Here is a 24094-nt window from a genome sequence, read left to right on the forward strand (position 1 = left end):
GGAAATGACACCCCACTCCAGTATTCTTGCCTGGAGAATCCCAGGGCCGGGGGAGCCTGGTGGGCTGCCGTCTATGGGGTCGCAGAGTCCGACACGACTGAAGCGACTTAGCAGCAGCAGACTTTGCCTGGGACTTCCCTAGTATAGCTCAGCTGGTAAAAGAATCCGCCTGCCATGCAGGAGACACCCGGGTTCCATTCAACGATAGGGAAGATCTCCTGGAGAAGGGATAAGCTACCCACTCCAGTATTCTTGGGCTTCCCTGGTGGCTCAGACGGTAAAGAATCCGGCTGTAATGCGGGAGACCTGGGTTTGATCCCTGGGTTGGGAAGATCCCCTGAAGGAGGGCACGGCAACCCACTCCAGTATTCTTGCTTGAAGAATCCCCACGAACAGAGAAACCTGGCAGGCTACAGTCAAAACAGACTCGAAAAGAGTCGGACACGACTGAGCGACTAAGCATAGCAGAGCACAAATACTTTGCCTAATAATGGTTTCATTCTTCAACCACAGCACCTTCCCGCCTAACCTTCAAGACAGACGGCCCTCAGCCCGGCTCACAGCCTGTGCGCCCGCCCTTGGCTCCGCCCCAAGGACGACGCCCCGCCCACACTATCTGCGCCCGCCCTTGACTCCGCTCCAACGGCGGCGCCCCGCCCGCACTATCTGCTCCCGCCCTTGACTCCGCCCAAACGGCGGCGCCCCGCCCACACTATCTGTGCCCGCCCTTGGCTCCGCCCCAACAGCGGCGCCCCGCCCACAGCGGCGACCACTCGGGGCCCCACACGCGGCGCAGCGGCAGTGACGTCAGAGTGGCGCACGGACGGTTCCTGCGGCAGTGGCTCTGCGGCAGATCTGCGTTTCTCGGCTGCCCGAGCCACCGGCGTCAGTGCGTAGCGGCGCGTGGACAGCTGCAGCCCCGGCGGCTGCCCGTGAGTGCCCGGCTGCCGCGCGCCATCTTCGCCCAGCGCCATGGCGGCGGCCGGCGGGCCGGCAGCGGCCGGACGCTGCGCTGTGTCCAGCCTCCTTTTGCTCCTGCTGGTCGTGGGCACAGCCCGGTGCTGGGACGAGCGCGGTGAGTGCCGCTCACACTCCCCGCTTCCCGCTGCCTTCAGCCAGCGGAGGAGCATCTCCGCTCGCCGCCCCTCGAGCCCTTCCGCCGGAGTTTCTCGTGTCCGTCCTCCTGCCTGTCCTGCGTGCGCTTCCCCGACGTCCTCCCAGACGGCTGGACTGGGGAGTGGGCGGGGCGGGCGATCCTGGCGCGGTTACCATTCCCTTCTCCCCTCCCTGGACTCCCGGAATTGGGCCACCTTCTTTCTCCGCCAGCCCTTGTCCCCCGAGTCTGGCTGGCGAGCTCGATCTCGCCTGCGCGTCCTGCTTTGTTGTCAAGACTGTCTGACGTCATCGTCGCTGGCTGTTGTCTTGGCTGCCTGTTGCTATGCCTGGCGGTTGCCACTGCACGCGCGGTGTCTTGAGTCACGCTTAGTGGACAGGCTGCAGACCTTGGAGGTAGATTGTTGTTCAGTCGCTCAGTAGTGTCTGACTCTTTGCGACCCCATGGACTGAAGCACGCCAGGCTTCCCTGTTCTTCCATCTCCCGGAGTTTGCTCAAGCTCATGTCCATTGAATCGATGTTGCATCCAATCATCTCATCCTCTGTTGCCCCTTCTTCTCCTGCCTTCAGTCTTTCCCAGCATCAGGGTCTTTTCCGTTGAGTCGATTCTTTGCATCAGGTGGCCAGAGTATTGGAGCTTCAGCATCAGTCCTTCCAGTGAATATTCAGGGTTGATTTCCTTTAGGATGGACTGGTTTGATCTCCTTGCTGTCCAGGGGGCTCTCAAGGTTAGCACGGACGTACACTGTACTATTTATGTGAGCACAACTCACGCTGCTACTTCTGACTATTACAGTGAAGTCCATTGCATTACATAAGCTTTTCTCATTGAATTAAAAAAATATATTTTGGTGATGGTGCATCATAAGTGATTTTTAAGAAAAAGTTATTTTATATCACTGTGTTATTAGAATTTTCTAACGACGTTTTATGGGAACGGTAATATCCCCTATGATTAATATGTATGTGTGTATATATGCACACAGACAGTTTTTCCAATTAATAAATGATGCATGCTGTTAAATTGGAGTGATGTAAAAAATGATTTTCAAACAATGAAAACATCATTTTTGCTTTGCAGAGTAAAGATGTTAAAGCATGGAAAGTGTACCAGTATTGCAGTAGTGATTTGGTGATGGGAAATGACTGTTTTTGAACTTAAGCAACAGATTTATTTTTTTAGCTTCTTATTTCTATTTTTAAATGCTAAAAAGAGAAGGTGTTATTTGTAAGTGCTTGATTTTGAGTACTCCTTTGATGTTGATGTTTTACTAAAAAGTCAAGTTGGATTTAAATGTCTGCACATTTTACATATGTATTTCTAAAAAGTTTTATATAGATAGGAGACTTTGATCAGAATTACAATTTATAAACTGGTTGAAACATTAATTAGTCGAACCTTCAATCCTTAAATGAAGAAGTGAGGTTTTCAGATGAGTCAAGGGAATGAAAAAAAGGAACCAAATTTAAATCAATGGTGAACTGCTTCCCGGTAGCTCTTAGTCTGTCTGCTCTATAAAACTATTGTTCTGGAACAAAAGGCACTGAAATATTTTCAGAATAAACACAGTCTTAACTACTTGGCCTTAACTTTCTTTTGAGGAACTGTTTGTCCTTTGTTTGACTTTGCATGTACTTACTTTGTTCTTAGCTGACACAAAGCAATCATGTGCCCAGAAAAGAAAAATTGTACCAGTTCTAAAGAGAGTACCCCAAAATTTTCAAAGTTCTTTATAGAGCTCCTTAGTATTTGTTATTCTTCTGGGTGTTGGATACATAGCAGTGAACAAACAGTGTTTTGCCCTGAAGGAGTTTACATCTGTTGAGAAATAGACAATGAACAAATCAGGTAAAGAAGCGTGTTGTATTGTAAATAGTGGTGTGTGTATGTGTACTCAGTCGCTCAGTTGTGTCTGACTCTGCAACCCCGTGGACTGTAGACCCCCAGGCTCCTCTGTCCATGGAATTTTCCAGGCAAAAATGCTGGAGTGGGTTGCCACTTCTTTCTCCAGGGATCTTCCTGACCCAAGGCATTGAACTTGCACCTCCTGCATTGGCAGGCAGGTTCTTTACCACTAGCGCCACCGGGGAAGCCTTAATAGTGGTGTGGATGTTGATAAAAATAGGATAAGGAGGACAGAGTGTGTAGGTAGAAGCAGGGAGTTTCAAAATATACATCAGTCAGGGAAGAAGTCACATTTACGGTGATAACTGATGAGAAATCTGAATGGACGGGTGTGCTATGACCTGTATTTTGTTTTATTCTACTCTATTCTATCTAGTCGTGTCAGGAGGATCCCTTGGAGAAGGGTTAGGCTACCCACTCCATTATTCATGGGCTTCCTGGTGTCTCAGAAGATAAAGAATCTTCCTGCAATGTGGAAGACCTAGGTTCCATCCCTGGGTTGGGACGATCCCCTGGAGGAGGGCATGGCAATCCACTTCAGTATTCTTACCTGGAGAATCCCGCTGAACAGAGGACCCTGGCAGGCTACAATCCATGGGGTCACAAAGAATAGGACACGACTGAGCAACTAAGCACAGAACACACAACACACACACACGTGTGTGTGTATGTGTGTGTGTATGTGTTTACATATATATTTAATATGACCTGTGTTTTAGAGGCTCATTCTGCCTGCTGCTTGGAAAACAGACCATAGCCAGTGAGAGTGTGGGGGAAGCTGGGAAGCCAGTGAAGTTTCAAGAGAGGTGATGGTTTGGGCCAGGAGAGAAGTGATAGAGTTGATGAGAGTGGTTGGCTTCTCACTTGTTTGGAATGTAGAAATGACAAGATAATTCTGCTGGATTAGACATAGGGGTGGAAGGAAGAGAAAAGACAAGGATGACTTCATGGTTTTTGATCTGAGTGGCTAGAAGGATGGAATTACCATTTCCTGAGATGGGGGATTGTGGGAGAATCAGGTTTGGGGGAGTTTGGTTTTGTTCACCTTAAGCTTGAGACCTCCTATGAGTAAATTTCGATTTGTGAGTCTGGATTTCAGGGCACTCTGTGTGACCCTTGACTGATGTGGATTAAGGTTGTGAGCATTTTGTTCTTAGACCTTGTTTTAGTTCAAGCTTCTGTAACAAAATAGCATAGAGTGGGTGGTGAGCAGCATTTATTCCTCTAATTCTGGAGGCTGAGGAGTCCAAGATCAAGGTGCCAGCATATTTGGTGTCTGGTGAAGCCCCTCTTCCTTCTCTGCAGATGGCTGTCTTGTTAACGTTCTCACATTACAGAGCCGGGGTGGGGAGATGGGGGCCCTGCTATCGTCCTATTCATACAAGGGCACCGATCCCATCATTGGGGCTCAGTACTCATGACCTCATATAAAACTAATTGCCCCTCAAAGGCCCTGTCTCCAAATGCCATCTATTGGGGATAGCCAACATCTTCTGGACCGTGGAGAAAGCAAGAGAGTTCCAGAAAAACATCTATTTCTGCTTCATTGACTATGCCAAAGCCTTTGACTGTGTGGATCACAATAAACCGTGGAACATTCTGAAAGAGATGGGAATCCCAGACCACCTGACCTGCCTCTTGAGAAACCTGTATGCAGGTCAGGAAGCAACAGTTAGAACTGGTCATGGAACAACAGACTGGTTCCAAATAGGAAAAGGAGTACGTCAAGGTTGTATATTGTCACCCTGCTTATTTAACTTATATGCAGAGTACATCATGAGGAACGCTGGGCTGGAAGAAGCACAAGCTGGAATCAAGATTGCCGGTAGAAATATCAATAACCTCAGATATGCAGATGACACCACCCTTATGGCAGAAAGTGAAGAGGAACTCAAAAGCCTCTTGATGAAAGTGAAAGAGGAGAGTGAAAAGGTTGGCTTGAAGCTCAACATTCAGAAAACGAAGATCATGGCATCTGGTCCCATCACTTCATGGGAAATAGATGGGGAAACAGTGGAAACAGTGTCAGACTTTATTTTTGGGGGCTCCAAAATCACTGCAGATGCTGATTGCAGCCAGGAAATTAAAAGACACTTACTCCTTGGAAGGAAAGTTATGATCAACCTAGATAGCATATTAAAAAGCAGAGACATTCATTACTTTGCCAACCAAGGTCCGTCTAGTCAAGGCTATGGTTTTTCCCGTGGTCATGTATGGATGTGAGAGTTGGACTGGGAAGAAAGATAATCGCGGAAGAATTGATGCTTTTGAACTGTGTTGCTGGAGAAGACTCTTGAGAGTCCCTTGGACTGCAAGGAGATCCAACCAGTCCATTCTGGAGATCAGTCCTGGGTGTTCATTGGAAGGACTGATGCTAAAGCTGAAACTCCAATACTTTGGCCACCTTATGCGACGAGCTGACTCAATGGAAAAAAGTCTGATGCTAGGAGGGATTGGGGGTGGGAGGAGACGGGGACGACGGAGAATGAGATGGCTGGATGGCATCACCGACTCTGTGGACATGAGTTTGAGTGAACTCCGGGAGCTGGTGATGGACAGGGAGGCCTGGCGTGCTGTGATTCATGGGGTCGCAAAGAGTTGGACACAACTGAGCGACTGAACTGAACTGAACTGATACGAATTTTGGGGGACACAAAACGTAGGTACGCGTGTGCATGCTAAGTTGCTTCAGTCGTGTCGACTCTGTGCCACGCTATGGACTGCAGGCCAGGCTCCTCTGTTCATGGGGATTTTCCAGGCAAAAGTGCTGGAGTGGGATCCTCCCAACCCAGGGATTGAACCTACTGCGTCTCTTACATCTCCTACGTTGGCAGGAGAGGTTTTTGTTTTTTTTATTTACCACTAGTGCCACCTGCGGAGAAGGCAATGGCAACCCACTCCAGTACTCTTGCCTGGAAAATTCCATGGACGGAGGAGCCTGGCAGGCTGCAGTCCATGGGGTCGCACAGAGTCGGACGCAACTGAAGCAACTTAGCAGCAACAGCAGCAGTGCCAGCTGGGAAGGCTAATACTTTTCATACTTGATCTCCTATTATGTGTCAAGCATTCTGCTAGATAATTTTAGTAAATCATGTCTAAGCTTCACAGCCAGTTTTTTGGTTAATCTCATCTTAACTTTACTGGTAGTTTCTATACAGGTAAGTAAAGTGACATGGCCAAAGTCATATAGCAAGTTGGTGGTGGGAACTTAGTTCAGTGTTCTTTGCATTATCTCAACCCTTGTGCAACAAAGTCAAGTTGTTATTATTCCTGTTATTTAGTAATACTTTTTGATTTTTTAAACCATTGAACATTTTCATTGTTACAATTTTTTTTTTAGTAGGAGGTAGTATGGGTTTTTGGAGAAGGCAATGGCAAGCCACTCCAGTACTCTTGCCTAGAAAATCCCATGGATGGAGGAGCCTGATAGGCTGCAGTCCGTGGGGTCGCTAGGGGTCGGACACGACTGAGCGACTTTACTTTCACTTTTCCCTTTCACACATTGGAGAAGGAAATGGCAACCCACTCCAGTGTTCTTGCCTGGAGAATCCCAGGGATGGGGGAGCCTGGTGGGCTTCCGTCTATGGGGTCACACAGAGTCGGACACGACTGAAGTGACTCAGCAGCAGCAGCAGCAGTATGGGTTTTGGAGAAGGCCATGGCAAGCCACTCCAGTACTCTTGCCTAGAAAATCCCATGGATGGAGGAGCCTGGTAGCTGCAGTACGTGGGGTCGCTAAGGGTGGGACACGACTGAGTGACTTCACTTTCACTTTTCACTTTCACACATTGGAGAAGGAAATGGCAGCCCGCTCTGGTGTACTTGCCTGCTGCTGCTGCTAAGTCGCTTCAGTCGTGTCCGACTCCGTGCGACCCCATAGATGGCAGCCCACCAGGCTCCGCCGTCCCTGGGATTCTCCAGGCAAGAACACCGGAGCGGGCTGCCATTTCCTTCTCCAGTTCGTGAAAGTGAAAAGTGAAAGTGAAGTTGCTCAGTCGTGTCCAACTAGTAGCGACCCCCCATTTAATATACAACATTTTATTTTAGTGTAGTTCTGGGAAATTTAGATCTTTGGCTCACGTGGAATTAAGTTTTTATATAGTCTTAGGTGGATTTTATTCTGGGGCTTCCCTAATGGCTCAAATGGTAAAGAGTCTGCCTGCAATGTAGGAGACCTGGGTTCAGTCCCTGGGTCAGGAAGATCCCCTGGAGAAGGAAATGGCAACCCACTTTGGTATCCTTGCCTGGAGATTTCCGTAGACAACCTGGTGGGCTACAGTCCATGGGATCACAAAGAGTCGGACACGACTGAGTGAAAATTTCTGTTTCTCTTTCTGTAGGTGGGTTTTATTCTAATTGTATAGTCAATTATGACAAAACATTTATTAAAGAAGGCAAAAAGCCCACTTTATCTTGTATTGAATTTCCACATATATCTGGATTTATTTCTAGAGTTTGTTTTATTTCACAGTTCACTAGTCTATTTCTGTTACTATTCATACCATTTTGATTATTTTAATTTTATAGTAAGCTTTATCACCTGCCTTTTAAAAAAAATTGATGTATTGACTGACAATGTTTGTTTTAGGTGTCAACATATGTTTGGTATTTTTTTTTAGATTATTTTCCATTTAAAGTTGTTACAAAATAATGGCTCTATTTCCTTGTGCTCTGTAGTCTATCCTTTTAGCTTATTTAAGCAATGTATTTTTCAGAAAATTTTTTGGCTATTTATAGACATTAATTTTTCCAAAAGCCTTTAACATAATTTCTTTCTAGTTCCAAGGAAGCCCAGTTGGGTTCCTGATTGGAAGTGCCTTAAATTTATTTAGGTTTTATTTATATATATATTTTCTTATATAGATCCCATATTGACCTTAAGTTTTTTTCTAGATATTTTATGGATGTATATAGTAATTATATACATATATATAATATATGTATATATGTAATTTGTCATATAAAAATATAGTAATTTGAGATAGGCTTTAAATTTTCATCTGTAATTAGACATTACAGTTATAAGAAGAGCTTTGGCCTTTTGGTAACCTGACAAAATATCCAACTGTCTTGTCAAATTCTCCTAATATAACAGAGTTGTCTTTTGGGAAGTTCTCTTGGATTTTTAGGTTTAACAGCTCTAAATAAAATGTTATTTCTTCTACTCTTTGTACCAAACATGACAGACAGTGTTTGGTAATTATTCAAAAGCTGTTTTCTTCTTTCTTCTTGTCTTTCTTCAGGTACATATTGGAAAAGTCAAATACTCATTTTACTTGAATCTCTTGACACTAAGTTATCTTGTCAATCTGCTGGAGGAATTCTGGGGAAAGTATCTTTAAGTTTTGATGGAAAATTATTAATCTTATTTCTTTGTTTTCTTTCAACCCTCTCTTTTAAAATGATGAAATACTTTAATATCAATTACAGGCCATCAGTAAATCCTTCAGTATAAACCTTTTTTAAATGAACTTTTCCCTATATAGTAAAAATAACATTACATCTAACAAAATTAAGCCTAATTTCTTAATATCAACTGATTATTTATTCCATATTTAGATAGCACTGCTGCTGCTGCTGCTGCTAAGTCACTTCAGTCATGTCCGACTCTGTGTGACCCCATAGACAGAAGCCCACCAGGCTCCCCCGTCCCTGGGATTCTCCAGGCAAGAACACTGGAGTGGGCCGCCATTTCCTTCTCCAATGTGTGAAAGTGAAAAGTGAAAGTGTAGATAGCACAGTTGTCCCTAAAATGTCTAAGCTAGTTTGTTCAAACCTGGGCCCAGTCCAGGACCATGCATCACATATGATTGAATTTTGAAAATGTAGAAGGGTCTCTTTTTTTCATGCCTCTGCTTTGCTGAAGGGATTGGGTCAGTTGTTCTTCAGATTATCCTACCTTCTAGATTCTGTTTTCTCATGGCATTGTTTTAGCTAGTAAACTGAATGCTAGGTTCAAAGGATTGATTAGATGCATATTAAATACTTTGGGAGGTTACATCACTGGAGATGGTATAACACAATCTGTCTACCTTTGGCAGTGCTAAGTTTAACTAGTGGATTACAGTGGTTCTATTTTGTTCTATTTCTCCCTTGCGAAGTTACGTTTTCCCCCCTCCTGTGACTGGAAAGCACTCGTGTAATGTTACTTGGCACCATACCAATATTCATTCGCTTAATGATTTTAAAACTAATTAGTCCAAATCTGAATCTGTTTCTTTAGTGGGTTGTAAATAATGATTTTTCTGTTACTTTCCTCTGCTTTTATTGACTTATATTCTTCAGTAAAGTTGAGATTATCTACTGTTTCAGATTATAGTTCTGGCTAGAGAATCAGGATAAACATTTAAAATAAAATCTTTAATTACTAGTTTTCAGATTAAGGAGGTGATTGGTACTCACTTAAGTATTAGACAAATGAGTTTTTGGCTTTCTCTTTGAGTATTATTATGGATTCTTGGGTTTTTATAGATTGAACCTGATTTGCCCAGTACAGTGACTGTCTTGCTGGTCCATCTTGCTTTTGCTGTCTTAAGATCTTTCTAATCCCAGGATCATAAACATATTCTGTTGTGCTTTCTTCCAATATTTTTAATTGGTTGTGTGTTTTATGGTGAGTGTTTAACCATCAGGGATTAATTTTATACATTGTGCACAGGATGCTTGATTTTCCTAATCCTGTAGTAGTGTTGCTGCTGCTGCTGCTAAGTCACTTCAGTCGTGTCCGACTCTGTGCGACCCCATAGACGGCAGCCCACCAGGCTCCCCCATCCCTGGGATTCTTCAGGCAAGAACACTGGAGTGGGTTGCCATTTCCTTCTTCAATGTGTGAAAGTGAAAAGTGAAAGTGAAGTCGCTCAGTCATGTCTGACTTGTAGCGACCCCATGGACTGCAGCCTACCAGGCTCCACCATTCATGGGATTTTCTAGGCAAGAGTACTGGAGTGGCTTGCCATTGCCTTCTCCGGTGGTAGTGTTACTATAGGTTTAATAGGTTTAATTGGGGCTTCCCTGTAGCTCAATTAGTAAAGAATGCGCCTACAATGCAGGAGACCCAGGTTCGATCTCTGGGTGGGGAGATCCCCTGGAGAAGGGAATGGCAACCCACTCCAGTATTCTGGCCTGGAGAATCCCATGGACAGAGGAGCCTGGTGGGCTATAGTCCATGGGGTCACAAAGAATGGGACACAACTTAGTGACTAAACCACCATATAGGTTTGATTACATATATATTTTGTTAGCTTTAGTCCAGTTTTCCTTTCTTTGTTACTGGTTTTCGGCTGTCTTTTTACTATTGTTTCATATGTTATTATTTTATATTATTTTTAGTTTTGTTTTGATAAGAGAATATGGCCAAAAAGTCTCAGCTTAGTCTAATTTATTAAGCTTTTTTGGGTAAATAAGTATAAATAGGATATGCATTTGCTGATGTCAGGGAATATCTATGATTAGGTGGAAAATGATATGAAGGCTCATGGGCACTGTATGATTCAGTTATATAAAAATAAGGATCAAAACAATCTCTGTATGCGTATCTGTTTGTGTGAGCAAGAAGCTACTTACCAGGCTGCTCGTTTTGGTTATCATAGAAATATGAAGTTGGAGGAAGAGTGGATCCCTCATTTTAAAGGGAAAACGAGTTACTTTTAGACTTTAAAAAACTATAAAGTACATATATATATTGCACAACTCTCTATGAGTTGGGGAGACGATCTAGGGATGTAGATTCGTCTTAAGTTTCCATGGACTGCTATTCAAGAGCTGCCATTTCTGGTTCCTTTTAAGGATTCCATTATGTGTGCCAGGTTGGTTCTCAGTTTTCTCACCTGCTGGTCTGGCATTTGGCTTGTACTTAGGACTAACTGCTAATCCGAGGCTTCCCTCATAGCTCAGTTGGTAAAGAATCCGCCTGCAATGCAGGAGACCCCAGTTCGATTCCTGGGTCGAGAAGATCCCCTGAAGAAGGGATAGGCTACCCAGTCCAGTATTCTTGGGCTTCCCTTGTGGCTCAGCTGGTGGAGAATCTGCCTGCAATTCGGGAGACCTGGGTTCGATCCCAGGGTTGGGAAGATTCCCCTGAAGAAGGGAAAGGCTACCCACTCCAGTATTCTGGCCTGGAGAATTCCATGGACTGTATAGTCCATGGGGTCACAAAGAGCAGGACACGACTGAGTGACTCTCACTTTCAGTGACCCATCTGCTTTCACCTTCCAGAATTCTGTTGCCACCTCCTTTCTGTTTTGCCTCACCTTGTTTATTCACATCGTCAAGACAATCCGTTTATTGTACTTTTGGTGGAATTTGAGAAGCAGCACATTCTGCTAATTTGACAGGTTGATTTTAGGGAATTGGGTGCTAACACAATGGTAGAAAGTGACGCCTTCTTCATCTGTAGCAGTGAACAATAGGTGGCTTCCATCAAGCCTCCTGGCATCCACAAAACTAATATAGGGCAGTGGACAGTGTCAGAAAAACCCTAAGCCCCGTACCTGCCTGCTAACCAGAGCGTGGTCTGAGTTGAAGCTCTGCCCTCCGGGTCTTGCTTGAGTCCCCCCGGTTGACAGAACCGAGATCACTTTCAGGAACTGTAGCTTTAAGAGGTTTTAGGAGTCTTTTAGCTTTGCAAGATGTAGTACCAATTTGAGGGAAAAATGGATGTTGAGTGAACCAGTCCACAGTCTCTTCCATCATAATCCAAGGATGATAAGTAAGCAGATTTTTAATTTTCCAGAAACACTTCAAAACTAATTCATGTACATCAGTGCTGGACTTAATTTTCTTTATTTTGACATCTTCTTTTTAAACTGCTTTGTCAGTGTGATTTTTAATTTGTAAGATAATGTAACTTTCTAACTTTTAAAATTTTGAAATATTTAAAATATTTAAATGCACAGAAGTATACAAGGAAAATCCCGTATCCTCACCAGCCAGTTTCATTGAATCTTCACATTTTACTATATTTGCAGCAGGTCTCTTCCCACCTGCAAAGTAATGAAACATTAGTGATAGAGAGCTATAGTCTCTTATCTCTCTCTCTCCTCAGAGATTCTCTGGTATTCAGTCATTCCTATGTGGTTTTCATATATTACTATATACATGTATAGACTTTTAACAGCAGTAAGTGCTGTGTTGCCACTTTTCAAGGTTCATGTAAAGCTATCCTGCTAAACATGCTACAACATGCATCTTGCTTGAGATGTTTTTACATGAATTCTAGTTCACTCGTTTTAACTGCTGTAGATTTTGGGACTAGGCCAAAATTGTATTAAACCATTTACCTGTTGACAGACATTCAAATCATTAAATGTGCTCCAGGAGCATTCGTGTATATTTTTTGCTTTTTAAATTAACCATCGATGTTGTCATACAATAGTACAGCATTTCAGGGTAATGTATTTTTGCCTCTGATTTGCAGAAATTATGTAGAACTTACGATATAGAAGCCGTTTAGGGGCTATCCATCCTGAAATGAAGGGAGGCCTCAGAGGTGTGACTTTCTAAATTTTGTGTGAAAGACCTGAAGGTTGTTGTGATGGCTTTGGGATTTGGGAAACTCCTTCGTCTGCTCTTCTGTGGTCATCCTCAAAAGGCAGGAAAGACTGACTTTTGAAAGTATTTCCTACCACAAGAATTTGACTAGAACGAATCCTTTATAGGACAAGATATTTACCATCTGTTTATCTGTGTTCTTACTGTTTCAGACAGAATATTGTTGCGGGACATAAAAGCTCTCACCCTCTACTATGACCGCTATACCACTTCCCGGAGGTTGGATCCCATCCCACAGTTGAAATGCGTAGGAGGTACAGCTGGATGTGACTCTTACACCCCTAAAGTCATACAGTGTCAGAACAGAGGCTGGGATGGTTACGATGTGCAGGTAATGTTGTTATGTCGATGCCAGTCTAAATTGAATTTTTTTCAGGAAACTGTTTATTGAGATGTTCTTCAGTAGTTTTGGGAAGCACATATAGAAAAATCTAAGGTTACACTAAAATATATAAATATAAATCAGTCATCCATTCTCTGGAAGAAAGCTTCTACAAGAGAAATGAACTGTTTTTAAAGCCTGGAAATAATCATTGTAATTTTTATGCCATAACTTTCTTCTCAGACATTAGTAAGTTCTTAAGACTTCGTATACTTGAGGGGTAGGGGAAAGATTTCTTCTGGTTGTTATTTTTCTGTCATTCCTCAAAGACTACCAACCTACTCCTAAAAAATAACAATGATTATTAAGGCATTATAGATCGTAAGTAGTGGGGTTACATGTGTCGCTATTATGCTTCAAATGTTTGGTTTTAAAGTTGTTTTTGAACTGAGGATGGTTACTTCTGAATGAAAACATTTCACTGGGCTTTGTTTATTGTTTTCAGGACTCAGGTATTTTGTTCTTAGGCTAAACCATCTCCTTGAAGTTCCAAAATTTACTCTCCTTTAGAAATGGAATAGATTTTATTAATTAAATCAATACTACTAGATTTCTACTTTGTAGCCTACCTGCTTTCAAAAAGGACCTAAGATGGTTGGTCATCTGGCAAGAAACTTGTGTTGACAGTTTACTGTTCTGTCAGAGTGATAGTCTTATTTGATATAATCTTTAGCCAAGTTTATGCAGTTCAGGGGGAGGGTTCTTATTTGTTTGGTGATACTTGCTTTACAATACTTTTTTATAGTCTTGCTAACTGAACTGTGGAATCTTCAGGTTAAAGCTGAAATTGCTTTTGTATTACTTTTCAGTCTTGATGGAAAAAAGATACTATCAGTAAAGTCATTCACTAAACGCATATTAAATAGTATAACGCAAAAATGAATGATGGAGTCACACCCCCCGAGCTCTCTTCCTAGTAGAAAAGATGAGACAAGTGTTCACATTGCATCTGGGTGCCACAAGGCATTGTAAAGTCATGTGTTGTTGGGGGGATTGTGAGAGACTTCAAGAGGAAAACTATGATGTACTGTGTTAGTAAGGAATGATCAGATTTTTAGAGCTGAAGAGGTAGAGAAGGGAGTAAATGGCAGAGCACAGAAATCTAGAGGCTTGACTTATTGACTTATGTTTAGTAGCAGGAGAGAGCCTTGTTTAACTCTGAGAGCTTAAATATAATAATTAAAAGCCACTTCTAGTATATGCTATTAAGGAGATGACAATTAACATGAAATATCAGTAGAGATTGAGTTTGTCTTATTTACCTAAATCAACAAGTTTTTAAATCTTCCTCCAAATAAAATTATTTAAAAAATAGAATAGTGGTAGCAACAAAAGCACAATAGAAAAATTATGTATTATCTTATCCAAATTAGAACTTTTTAGTCTTCCAGAAAGTGAGAAGGATGTACACAAAAGGAGAAAGCCTTTGCAGTCATATATCTGATTGGGAACTTATGTCTAGAGTATGTGAAGAACTGTTACAACTCAGAAGACAGATAACTAAATTTAAAAGTTGATAAGGCATTTAAGTAAACATTTCTCTAAAGAAGATATACAGATGGTCAATAAACATGTGAAAAAAAAAAATGTTCCGCATCATTAGCTGTCAGGGAAATAGAAGTTAAAACCTCAATAAAATACTAGTTCATACCCAACAGGATGTCTGCCATCAAAAAGACATAGTAACAAATGTCAATGAGGATGTGAGAGACTCATACACTTGTTGTTGGGAATGTGAACTGGTATAGCCACTTTGGAAAACTGGCAGTTTCTCACAAGTTTAAAACATAGAGTTACTGTATGCCCTAGTCATTCCACTCCTAGGTGTTCACCCAAGAGAACTGGATACGGGTGTCCACACAGAAATGTACTAAATGTTTGCAGCAGCACTGTTCACAAAAGCCAAAAAGTAGAAACAGCCCAAATGTCCATCGGTGATGAATGAATAAACAAAATATGGTATTTCCATACGATGGAATATTTTTGAGCCACAAAAAGGAATGAAGTGCTGATTCATGCTACGTGTGTGAACCTTGAAAACATTCTGCCACGTGAAAGAAGCTAGTCACATAGGACCACATATTGTGTTTCCATTCATGTGAAATGTTCAGAATAGGGGAATCCTTGCATACAGATTGGTGGTTGCCTAAAGTTGCAGGGAAATGAAGTGACTGCTCTTGGAGATGAGATTTCTTTTGGGGGTGATGGGAATATTCCAAAATTGGTTGTGGTGATAGCTGCACAGCTCTGTGAATATACTACAGACCAATGAAATGGGTGAATGTATAGTATGTGAATTATATATGAATGAAGCTGTCACAATGTATCTGAAGTTTGAGAGAGGAAGATACTGTCCAAAAAAAGAGAAAAGCAACAGAACCAATCAGATCTGTTTTAGCTTACCTTTTAAAAAAAGTTGTTAGAGAAGCTTTCAGCTGAAAATAGTTACAAAATTCAAACTAGGCCTGGACTTTTTTTTTAAGCTGGGAAATTTTGAGGCCAGCATAGATTCCTCTTGCATTTTTCTAAGTATCTTTAGAAAAAGCTATAAGCAATTGCTTCTTGGATTGGACCTTGGGAATGGTAGTTCACGGTTTTTATAGAATTTGTATGGAAAGTTTTTCTCAGAAGGTTATATACTATCTCTAATGCTGTATGGAGCTACCAAGTACTTGTATATGATGCTAATTTTTGAACCTTAATGTTTAAAAAAACCTCTTGTTTTTTAAAAAAACTTCAGCAACAGTGATTAAAAATTCGACATTTAAAAAAATTTGCTTAAAATTTATAAATTAGGGACGGCTTAATATGTACAAAAGAATTTTTCACATCTGTATGTAAGAAATAAGGAATAGTAATAAATGAGCACTCCTGTACCCACCACCTAGCTTCACTAGAACGTGAACATCACCAGTACCTTTGGAGCCCCTAGTTTGCCCTCTCCCAGCACAGAAGTACTCGTTCTGAATTTTATCATTTCCTTGCTTCATTTTGTTGTTTGGGCTTCCCTGACAGCTCAGTTGGTAAAGAATCCGCCTGCAATGCGGAGACCCTGGTTTGATTCCTGGATTGGGACGATCTGCTGGAGAAGGTATAGGCTACCTGCTCCAGTATTCTTGGGCTTCACTTGTTACTCAGCTGGTAAAGAATCCGCCTGCAATGCGGGAGACTGGAGTTCGATCTCTGGGTTGGAAAGATCCCCTGAAGAAGGGAAAGGCTACCCACTCCAGTGTTCTCACCCAGAGAATTCCGTGGGGTCCATGGAGAAGTCCATGGGGTCTCAGAGTCAGACTCGACTGTGAGATTTTCACTCACTCATACAGCCCCAATAATATATATTGAGTGAAAAAAAATCTTACGATTCTAATAACCTATTTCTATTTTTTCTTCACAGTGGGAATGTAAGACTGATTTAGATGTCGCATACAAATTTGGAAAAACTGTGGTGAGCTGCGAAGGCTATGAGTCCTCTGAAGACCAGTATGTACTTAGAGGTTCCTGTGGCTTGGAGTATCAGTTAGATTACACGGAACTTGGCCTGAGGAAGTTGAGAGAGTCTGGAAAAGAGCATGGCTTTAACTCATTCTCTAACTATTATAATAAGTTGTACTCCCCAGAGTCTTGTAACCTCCGTGGAGTGATTACCATCGTGGTGCTGCTTGCTCTTGCCTTTGGAGTTTATAAATTCTTCCTCAGTGATGGTCATGAATCACCTCCACCATATTCTGAGTATCCTCCATATTCCCATGGTTATCAGAGATTCACCAACTCGGCCGGGCCTCCTCCTGCAGGCTTTAAGTCTGAGTTCACAGGTATGTTTCCCTAGGCAGTGGCAGTAAGTAAGGTAGAAGTCAGGTAGTGAATCCTGTGTGGGTTTCTGAAGTAGAAAAATGCTCACATTGGGAAACCAAAGCAGATTTGTCTTCTTATTTTTTACTTTTGACTTCTTTTACCGCTTCGGTTTTCTCTTTTAAGTCAATTGTGATCACTATTTTAAGGATGTGTGATTAAATTTTAAATTACCTAGTCAGACTTGATTAGATTTGGTAATAACCTTGAACTCTGTTTCATACCATACACAAAATTTTATTAGTTAAATATTACAGAGTTCAATATAAAAGGTACAACAATTAGGTTTCCAGAAGGAAACATAGGAAAATATTTGTCACAATAGGCAAAAATGTCTTTGAGTACAAAAAATGCCAGCAAAAAAGAAAATATAGATAAACTAGATTAATTTAAGAATGTCTGGTCATCTAAAAACAACTTTGAGAGAGTGAAAAGGCAAGCCACAGACTCGGAGAAGGTATTTGTGAAACGTATTTCCAACAAAGGATGTGTGTCTACAATAAAGAACTCCCGTAAATCAGAGAAAAAGACAGACAACTGAATTTTGTTAGTGGACAGAAGATTTGAACAGCTCTTTTTAAAAAAAATTATTATAGTAAAAGAAGATGTCTAGACGCCCAGTAGAAATTTGAAAAGGTGCTTAGTATCATTCATCTTCAGGAAAATGCAGATTAAAACCTGAGTTCTGAGGCTGCGTCTGGCTCCCGCTCTCACAGCCATTACAGTACATTGAGCTCCATAGAGACAGCACCGGGGCAAGTGAGAGCCGGACGGCACTGGGCGACTCTGTGCCTCGCGGAGGAAAAATAATTAAACGTGGGCAAAGGAGATCCTAAGAAGCCGAGAGGCAAAATGTCATCATATGCATTCTTTGTGCAAACTTGTCGGGAGGAGCACAAGAAGAAGCACCCGGATGCTTCAGTCAGCTTCTCAGGGTTTTCTAAGAAGTGCTCAGAGAGGTGGAAGACCATGTCTGCTAAAGAGAAAGGAAAATTTGAAGACATGGCAAAGGTGGACAAGGCCTGTTTCCTCCTAAAGGGGAAACAAAAAAGAAGTTCAAGGGTCCCAGTGCACCCAAGAGGCCTCCTTTGGCCTTTTTCTTGTTTTGTTCTGAGTATCATCCAAAAATCAAAGGCGAACATCCTGGCCTGTCCATTGGTGATGTTGCAAAGAAACTGGGAGGGACGTGGAATAACACCGCCGCGGATGACACGCAGCCTTATGAGAAGAAGGCTGCTAAGCTGAAGGGAAAGTACGAAAAGGATGTTGCTGCATACCGAGCTAAAGGGAAGCCTGATGCAGCATAAAGGGAGTTGTCAAGGCTGACAAAGAAAAGCAAGAAAAAGAAGGAAGAGGAGGAAGATGAAGAGGATGACGAAGAAGGAGAAGATGAAGAAGTTGATTCTAGCGCAGTTTTTTTTCTTGTCTGTGAAGCATTTAACCCCCCTGTACACAGCTCACTCCTTTTAAAGGAAAAAATTGAAATGTAAGGCTGTGTAAGATTTGTTTTTAAGCTGTACAGTGTCTTTTTTTGTATAGGTAACACACTACCGAATGTGTCTTTAGATAGCCGTGTCCTGGTGGTATTTTCAGTAGCCACTGACCTTGCCTGGTACAGTGTGGGGGTTGTAAATTGGCACGGAAATTTAAAGCAGGTTCTTGCTGGTGCACAGCACAAATTAGTTATATATGGGGATGGTAGCTTTTTCATCTTCAGTTGTCTCTGATGCAGCGTATACAAATAATTGTTGTTCTATTACCTGAATACCACTCTGTAATTGCAAAAAAAGAAAAAGTTGCAGCTGTTTTGTTGACATTCTGAATGCTTCTAAGTAAATACAATTTTTTTTATTAAAAAAAAAAAAAACAAACCTGAGTTCTTAATTAACCTCCATTTAATCATAATGACTGACATTAAAAGGGCAGACTACCAAGTAATGGCAAGGATGTAGTTAACTGGGACTTGCTGGAAGAGGTTAAGGAGGTAAAGCACTGTGGAAAACCGTCAGTATTTGCTGAGACTGTCGGACACACGTCACCCGGTGACCCCGCAGTTCCACTCCGAGATGCACACCCAAGAGAGATGCCCACATGTGTGCACAGAAAGACGTGCACAGGCCTGCATAGGGCAGTTTATTCATAGCGGCCAAACACTAGAAATAGAATGTCCGTGAAATTAGGATGAGACGAATTTTTTTTTCTCACACATTAGAATACTATAGAAAAATTTAGAAAAAACGAAAACAAAACTGTACTTGCAGTGGTGAAGGTCGACCCTCATGGATATAATATGTAGCAGACACAGAAGACTATCTCTGTATGATTCTGTTTATAACAAGTTCGAGACAAGGTAAAACCAAAGTGTAGTGAGAGACGTCAGAGTCGGCTTCTGTCTGACGTGGGAGTCGTCTTGAGGGAGTCTCTGGGTGCTGGAAAGGTTTTACTGATGTGGGGAGTGGTTACATGCATGGGTAGTGCATGCAAACGCTTAGGATGAGCTGTAAGAGCTGTGCACAGAGGATCAGTGCCTTCTTCTATGCATATCCTACAGCAGTTTAAGAAAACCTTCCTCTGAACAGAAGATATTTTTTGGGTCTCTTTTAAGACCTGACTTCCCTATTAACAAATACCCTCCACTTGGATTCCTCCATTAGACACTCAGGTACACCTCTCACCTGGCGCTTCTGGAGATGCCCACAAGGTAGAAGAGAAACTCTGACATATGTGGCCATCTTCCAGTAACTACCCTGGAGCAGGGCGGATGTGACCTTTTAGGAAGAAACCACCTTCCGTTGTCCTAAAACACATCTCTCCTCCTCCATGTATGTGGGAAAGGGAGGCACTCCTTAGTTATAAGAATGTTTTATGAGTACAGTTTTTGAATATAACTTGTTTATAAGTTGAGACCAAAGTAGTATTATTAAATCATACAGATGAAGCAATTGAAATACCATATTTTACCTTTAGTTTTGTAGGCGATGATTTAAGAGAGGATACATAAGAAGTCATTTTTATTTCCAGGACCGCATGGTGCAGCTGCCGGTTTTGGCAGTGCTTTCACCGGACAACAAGGACGTGAACATTCAGGACCTGGGTTCTGGACTGGCTTGGGAGCCGGAGGGATATTAGGATATTTGTTTGGCAGCAACAGGTAGGCTTTGCTTTTATTTTATCTGCTCTTTAATTCAGCCTTTCTTTAGAGGCTTCTTTGTCTTGTAAATTTGACTGGATTTGTTAAGGAAATAAATCCTGTTAAATCAGATTCTCTGGGGGTGGGGAAGGAACGCTGTGTGTGCTTCAGGGTTATATGTCTTGTTTTCTTTCACATGTCATGCTTACGGATTTGAGATAGAAAGATGTTGATATATGAGAAGGCAGGAAAGAATACAGCATTTGGGGCACAGTTGGCATTCTGGTTAGTTGAAGAATGATAGAAGCAAGGGTCAAAAGAGCTTGGGATCCATTTTTTTAATGTCTTAACTGTAGTTTAAGTTTATAGTGTATTTGAGTGTGAATTCAGAAAGGAGCCTTTATTTGCGTCATTTTCTTCCTTCATAGCAATGACCATAACAAGGGCAGAAATATAAAACAGTATTTATTTCATGTTAATCCTCATATGGTGGGCTTCCCTGGTGGCTCAATGATAGGGAATCCCCCTTCCAATGCAGGAGACATGGGTTCGATCCTGGGTTGGGAAGATCCCCTGGAGAAGGGAATGGCAACCCACTCCAGTATTCTTGCCTGGAGAATCCCATGGACAGAGGGGCCTGGAGGACTACAGTCCATGGCGTCGCAAAGTGAAAAGTGAAAGTTGCTCAGTTGTGTCCAACTCTTTGCAACCCCATCAACTATATAGTACGTGGAATTTTCCAGGCCAGAATACTGGAGTGGGTAGCCTATCCTTACTCCAGGGGATCTTCCCAACCCAGAAATCGAACCAGACTCTGCTACATTGCAGGCAGATTCTTTACCAAAGAGTTGAGCACAACTTATCGACTAAATAACAATAAATCCTCATGTACCAGAAACACTATGGAAAAAAATACTCAATAAAAATTGTTTCCTGATAGTTTAGGAACAGGAAGGGATTTAAAAGTCATAGTCACAAGGAAAATGCCTGCCCCGCTTTTTTCTTTCTAGAGCAGCAACCCCCTTTTCAGACTCGTGGTACCCGTCCTATCCCCCGTCATACACCAGCACGTGGAATAGCCGGGCTTACTCACCGCTTCGGGGAGGCCCCGGAAGTGATTCAGCATGTTCCAGCTCAGAGCCAAGAACCAGAACAGCGTCAGGTGAGAGCAAAAATCAGGAAGTTACTGTTCAGTAGAGTACAGAAGTAATTTGGACCTTACGATGATTATATTTAGCAGTTATGGTTTATGTGGTATACCTGCCAGAAATATTAATTGCATAATTTAATTGAGATAAGAATACAATTCAGATTCATTCTTTCCTTCCACTTCTCTTCTTTAAAACTCAAACAGGAATTTGGTTTAGAGACTCACTTCTACTGCTAGTCAGGGTTTTAAGTTAAACCTTTCTGAACATTAGTATTCATCTATGTTTAATTCTGTTAAATCTCTAGGGGTCCTTTAAGCTCTAAAGTGGGAATTTTCTAGGTAGAAGGCTGAACATTTCAGTTCAGTAAAGCTCAATAAAAATTTATTGAGCCAGTCTTCAATTTACATTATTGTCAAAAATATGTTTATTGCAGTTGCTAAGAGGAAATTTTGTAAAGAAGCAGAGATGAGATATGTATAAAAAATTTAGTTGGGGTTAAGCATCCAGCTAATTAGCAGAGAATGGGGCTAGTGGATGAAGAAGCAGTAATAGATTGCTATAGGTTGGGTTTTTTTTCTCTTAGCAGAGGGTAGAAGTTACAGAACAGTGAATAATTCTTGAAATTAGGAGGATAGAAAACTCATTCTCCATGGAAACAAGAATTGTAAGAAACCATATATATCAACTAGAAAGAAATTTTTCTTCTTACATGAAGAAAATCATAAACATTAGCAAATAACTTACAGGAAAGTCTGAAAATGAGTGAGAACAGATGGAAACACTCGTGGTCTTGTAACGTGTTAGCGTGTGTGTGTGTATGCGCGTGTGCCTGTTGACTAACATTTACCGTCAGAAGTCCATAACCCTCCCCCAGGTTACTTCTGTTTACCACTGGAGTCATGAGAGGCAGCAGGGCCTGACCTCGGCTTCAGTGGCCTCTCTGCTGTTTGGCTTAGACTTTGGGAATCGCCTGTGCTATGTCAGGCTGCCCCCAGAGAACACATCTTTGGTTTCCTGATTAAAAGTTACTCCCAGCAACCATGATGCTGATGGGAGCACTGGCTGTTGGGGGGCCAGGGGGGATGCTCTGTCCTGCACAGCCCTGGACCACAACCTGCTTCTCTCCTTCCCTCATAATTTCTTACTCATTTGCTGGCAGTAAATGTGTATCACTGTTGTCATTTTATAAGCAGTTCTAGTGCATTTAAGAAAACTAATATGAAATTTGCTCTTCTTCTAGGATATGGTGGAACCAGAAGACGATAAGAAAGTTAAAAGTTGGGGTCAAACACTGGACGCAAAAGTTCTGACGTTTCATCACTTCTCTTATAAAACGTGCCCCCTGCTAACAGCTGGGGAAAGGGAATATGCAAAAGTTCTGTGGTGTTTTGTCCTGTATGGCTTTCTGTATTCTGTTATTTGAGGCTAAGGGTTGACATATGACAGAATGCTTAGGTAGACAACTGTATGTTTGTGTAACACGCAGATGTGTATTCCATTTGATGACTCCTGTGGAATGCTAGGAATGTATCGTGTAATTTCTAAAACCTGTGATGCCGTAAGAATAAGAATGAAGGCTTTATACCAGTAGACACTGAATCAGAAATTTTCAGTTTTAGGTGGTTTGAGTTGTTGATTCATTATATCATAGAACTGATAATAAGCTATTTGCTATGTATGTGTTTGCTGTTCTCCAAACATTTAAACCAAGCTTTGGACTGCTAATTATACTTACCTGTATGTTTTGATCACTTCTGAGCTCAGGAGCTTTGAATCTGTCAGTGGTGGGTGGGGTTCTGGTAAATGAGAATTATCTTTTTTTAGGAAAAGGTAGAAAATAAGTATCTAGAAGGTTGTCATGAATGACTGTGCTGACAAAAATGCTTGAAACCTCCATATTCATTTTTTGAGGAAGGAAAGTTCAAGTGCTTCAAAGTTTTCTAACAGCAGAAGCGTGCAGTTTTCTGTGGAGTCTCAAATGCTGTGTAGCAGTCTGCTTCAATCTTACATTAAAATGACAGAAAAAATAAAAACAAAGGTTTTGTTCTTTCTATCAGCCTTGACACAAGTTGGTGTTACTCTTTTCCCAAAGGCAGAGGGATTCACGCAGAAGTTCTCTCCCTAAATAGCAGTTTCCCGCGGTAGTCTTGCCTTAGCTATCTGTCACACATAAAACCTCAGTTCAGGAATTCCCGGTTATCCTCCTTAAACATCACTATTTTGCTATGGAAGACGAGAACAGATTTGTGTTGTTATTATCACTACATATGCCACTAATTCTTAAGAAAATTTCTTTTGTAATAGATGATATGCAGTACAGTGACTCACAGTTTTTAAAGGTTAAACTCCCCTAAATTTTTGTTGTTCAGTTGCTCAGTCGTGTCCAACTCTTTGTGACCCCATGGACGGCAGCACGCCAGGCCTCCCTGTCCATCACCAACTCCCAGAGCGTGCTCAAACTCATGTCTGTCGAGTCGGTGATGCCATCCAACCATCTCATCCTCTGTTGTCCCCTTCTCCTCCTGCCTTCAGTCTTGCCCAGCATCAGGGTCTTTTCTGATGAGGCGCCTCTTTGCATCAGGTGGCCTCCTACTGAGTTTTATATCTGCAGTAGTCATTGTACTACTTAACCAGTGGGTTGCAGGATTCTTGCTTTTTTAAAATTCCTCCAAGCTTCTTGCTTCCTTGAAAATTATGGATTGGATAACTTTGGAAAGCAGTGCCAGGTTTTCTTTTTTCTGACATAGAATGGCTCATGGTATCTCCTAATCAAAAACTGTTAAGAAGTCACCTGTCATGGCACAGAGAATCTAAAACTTCAAAATGTGTATTGGCAGCATTGGTTGCTACTGCCTGCTGCTGCTGCTGCTGCTCCTGCTAAGTTGCTTCAGTCGTGTCTGACTCTGTGTGACCCCATAGATGGCAGCCCACCAGGCTCCCCCGTCCCTGGGATTTTCCAGGCAAGAACACTGGAGGGGGTTGCCATTTCCTTCTCCAATGCATGAAAGTGAAA

General features: G+C 42.0%; 1 protein-coding gene and 1 pseudogene across 1 annotated transcript; both read left to right on the forward strand.

Moving 5' to 3' along the window:
• The first annotated feature begins 794 nt into the window (after positions 1–794).
• SARAF (store-operated calcium entry associated regulatory factor) lies at positions 795–23118 on the forward strand. Its single transcript, XM_055416546.2, has 6 exons — positions 795–1075; positions 12722–12900; positions 16346–16763; positions 19822–19951; positions 20941–21092; positions 22322–23118. The coding sequence occupies exons 1-6, from the start codon at positions 973–975 to the stop codon at positions 22345–22347; spliced, it is 1008 nt and encodes a 335-aa protein (XP_055272521.2). The 5' UTR covers positions 795–972; the 3' UTR covers positions 22348–23118.
• On the forward strand, positions 16773–19815 carry LOC129539732 (high mobility group protein B1 pseudogene; annotated as a pseudogene).
• Positions 23119–24094: the final 976 nt, after the last annotated feature.

Source organism: Moschus berezovskii, chromosome 26, assembly GCF_049115385.1.
Source record: "Moschus berezovskii isolate FMDL1 chromosome 26, NW_MosBer_1.0, whole genome shotgun sequence".
NCBI lineage: Eukaryota > Metazoa > Chordata > Mammalia > Artiodactyla > Moschidae > Moschus > Moschus berezovskii.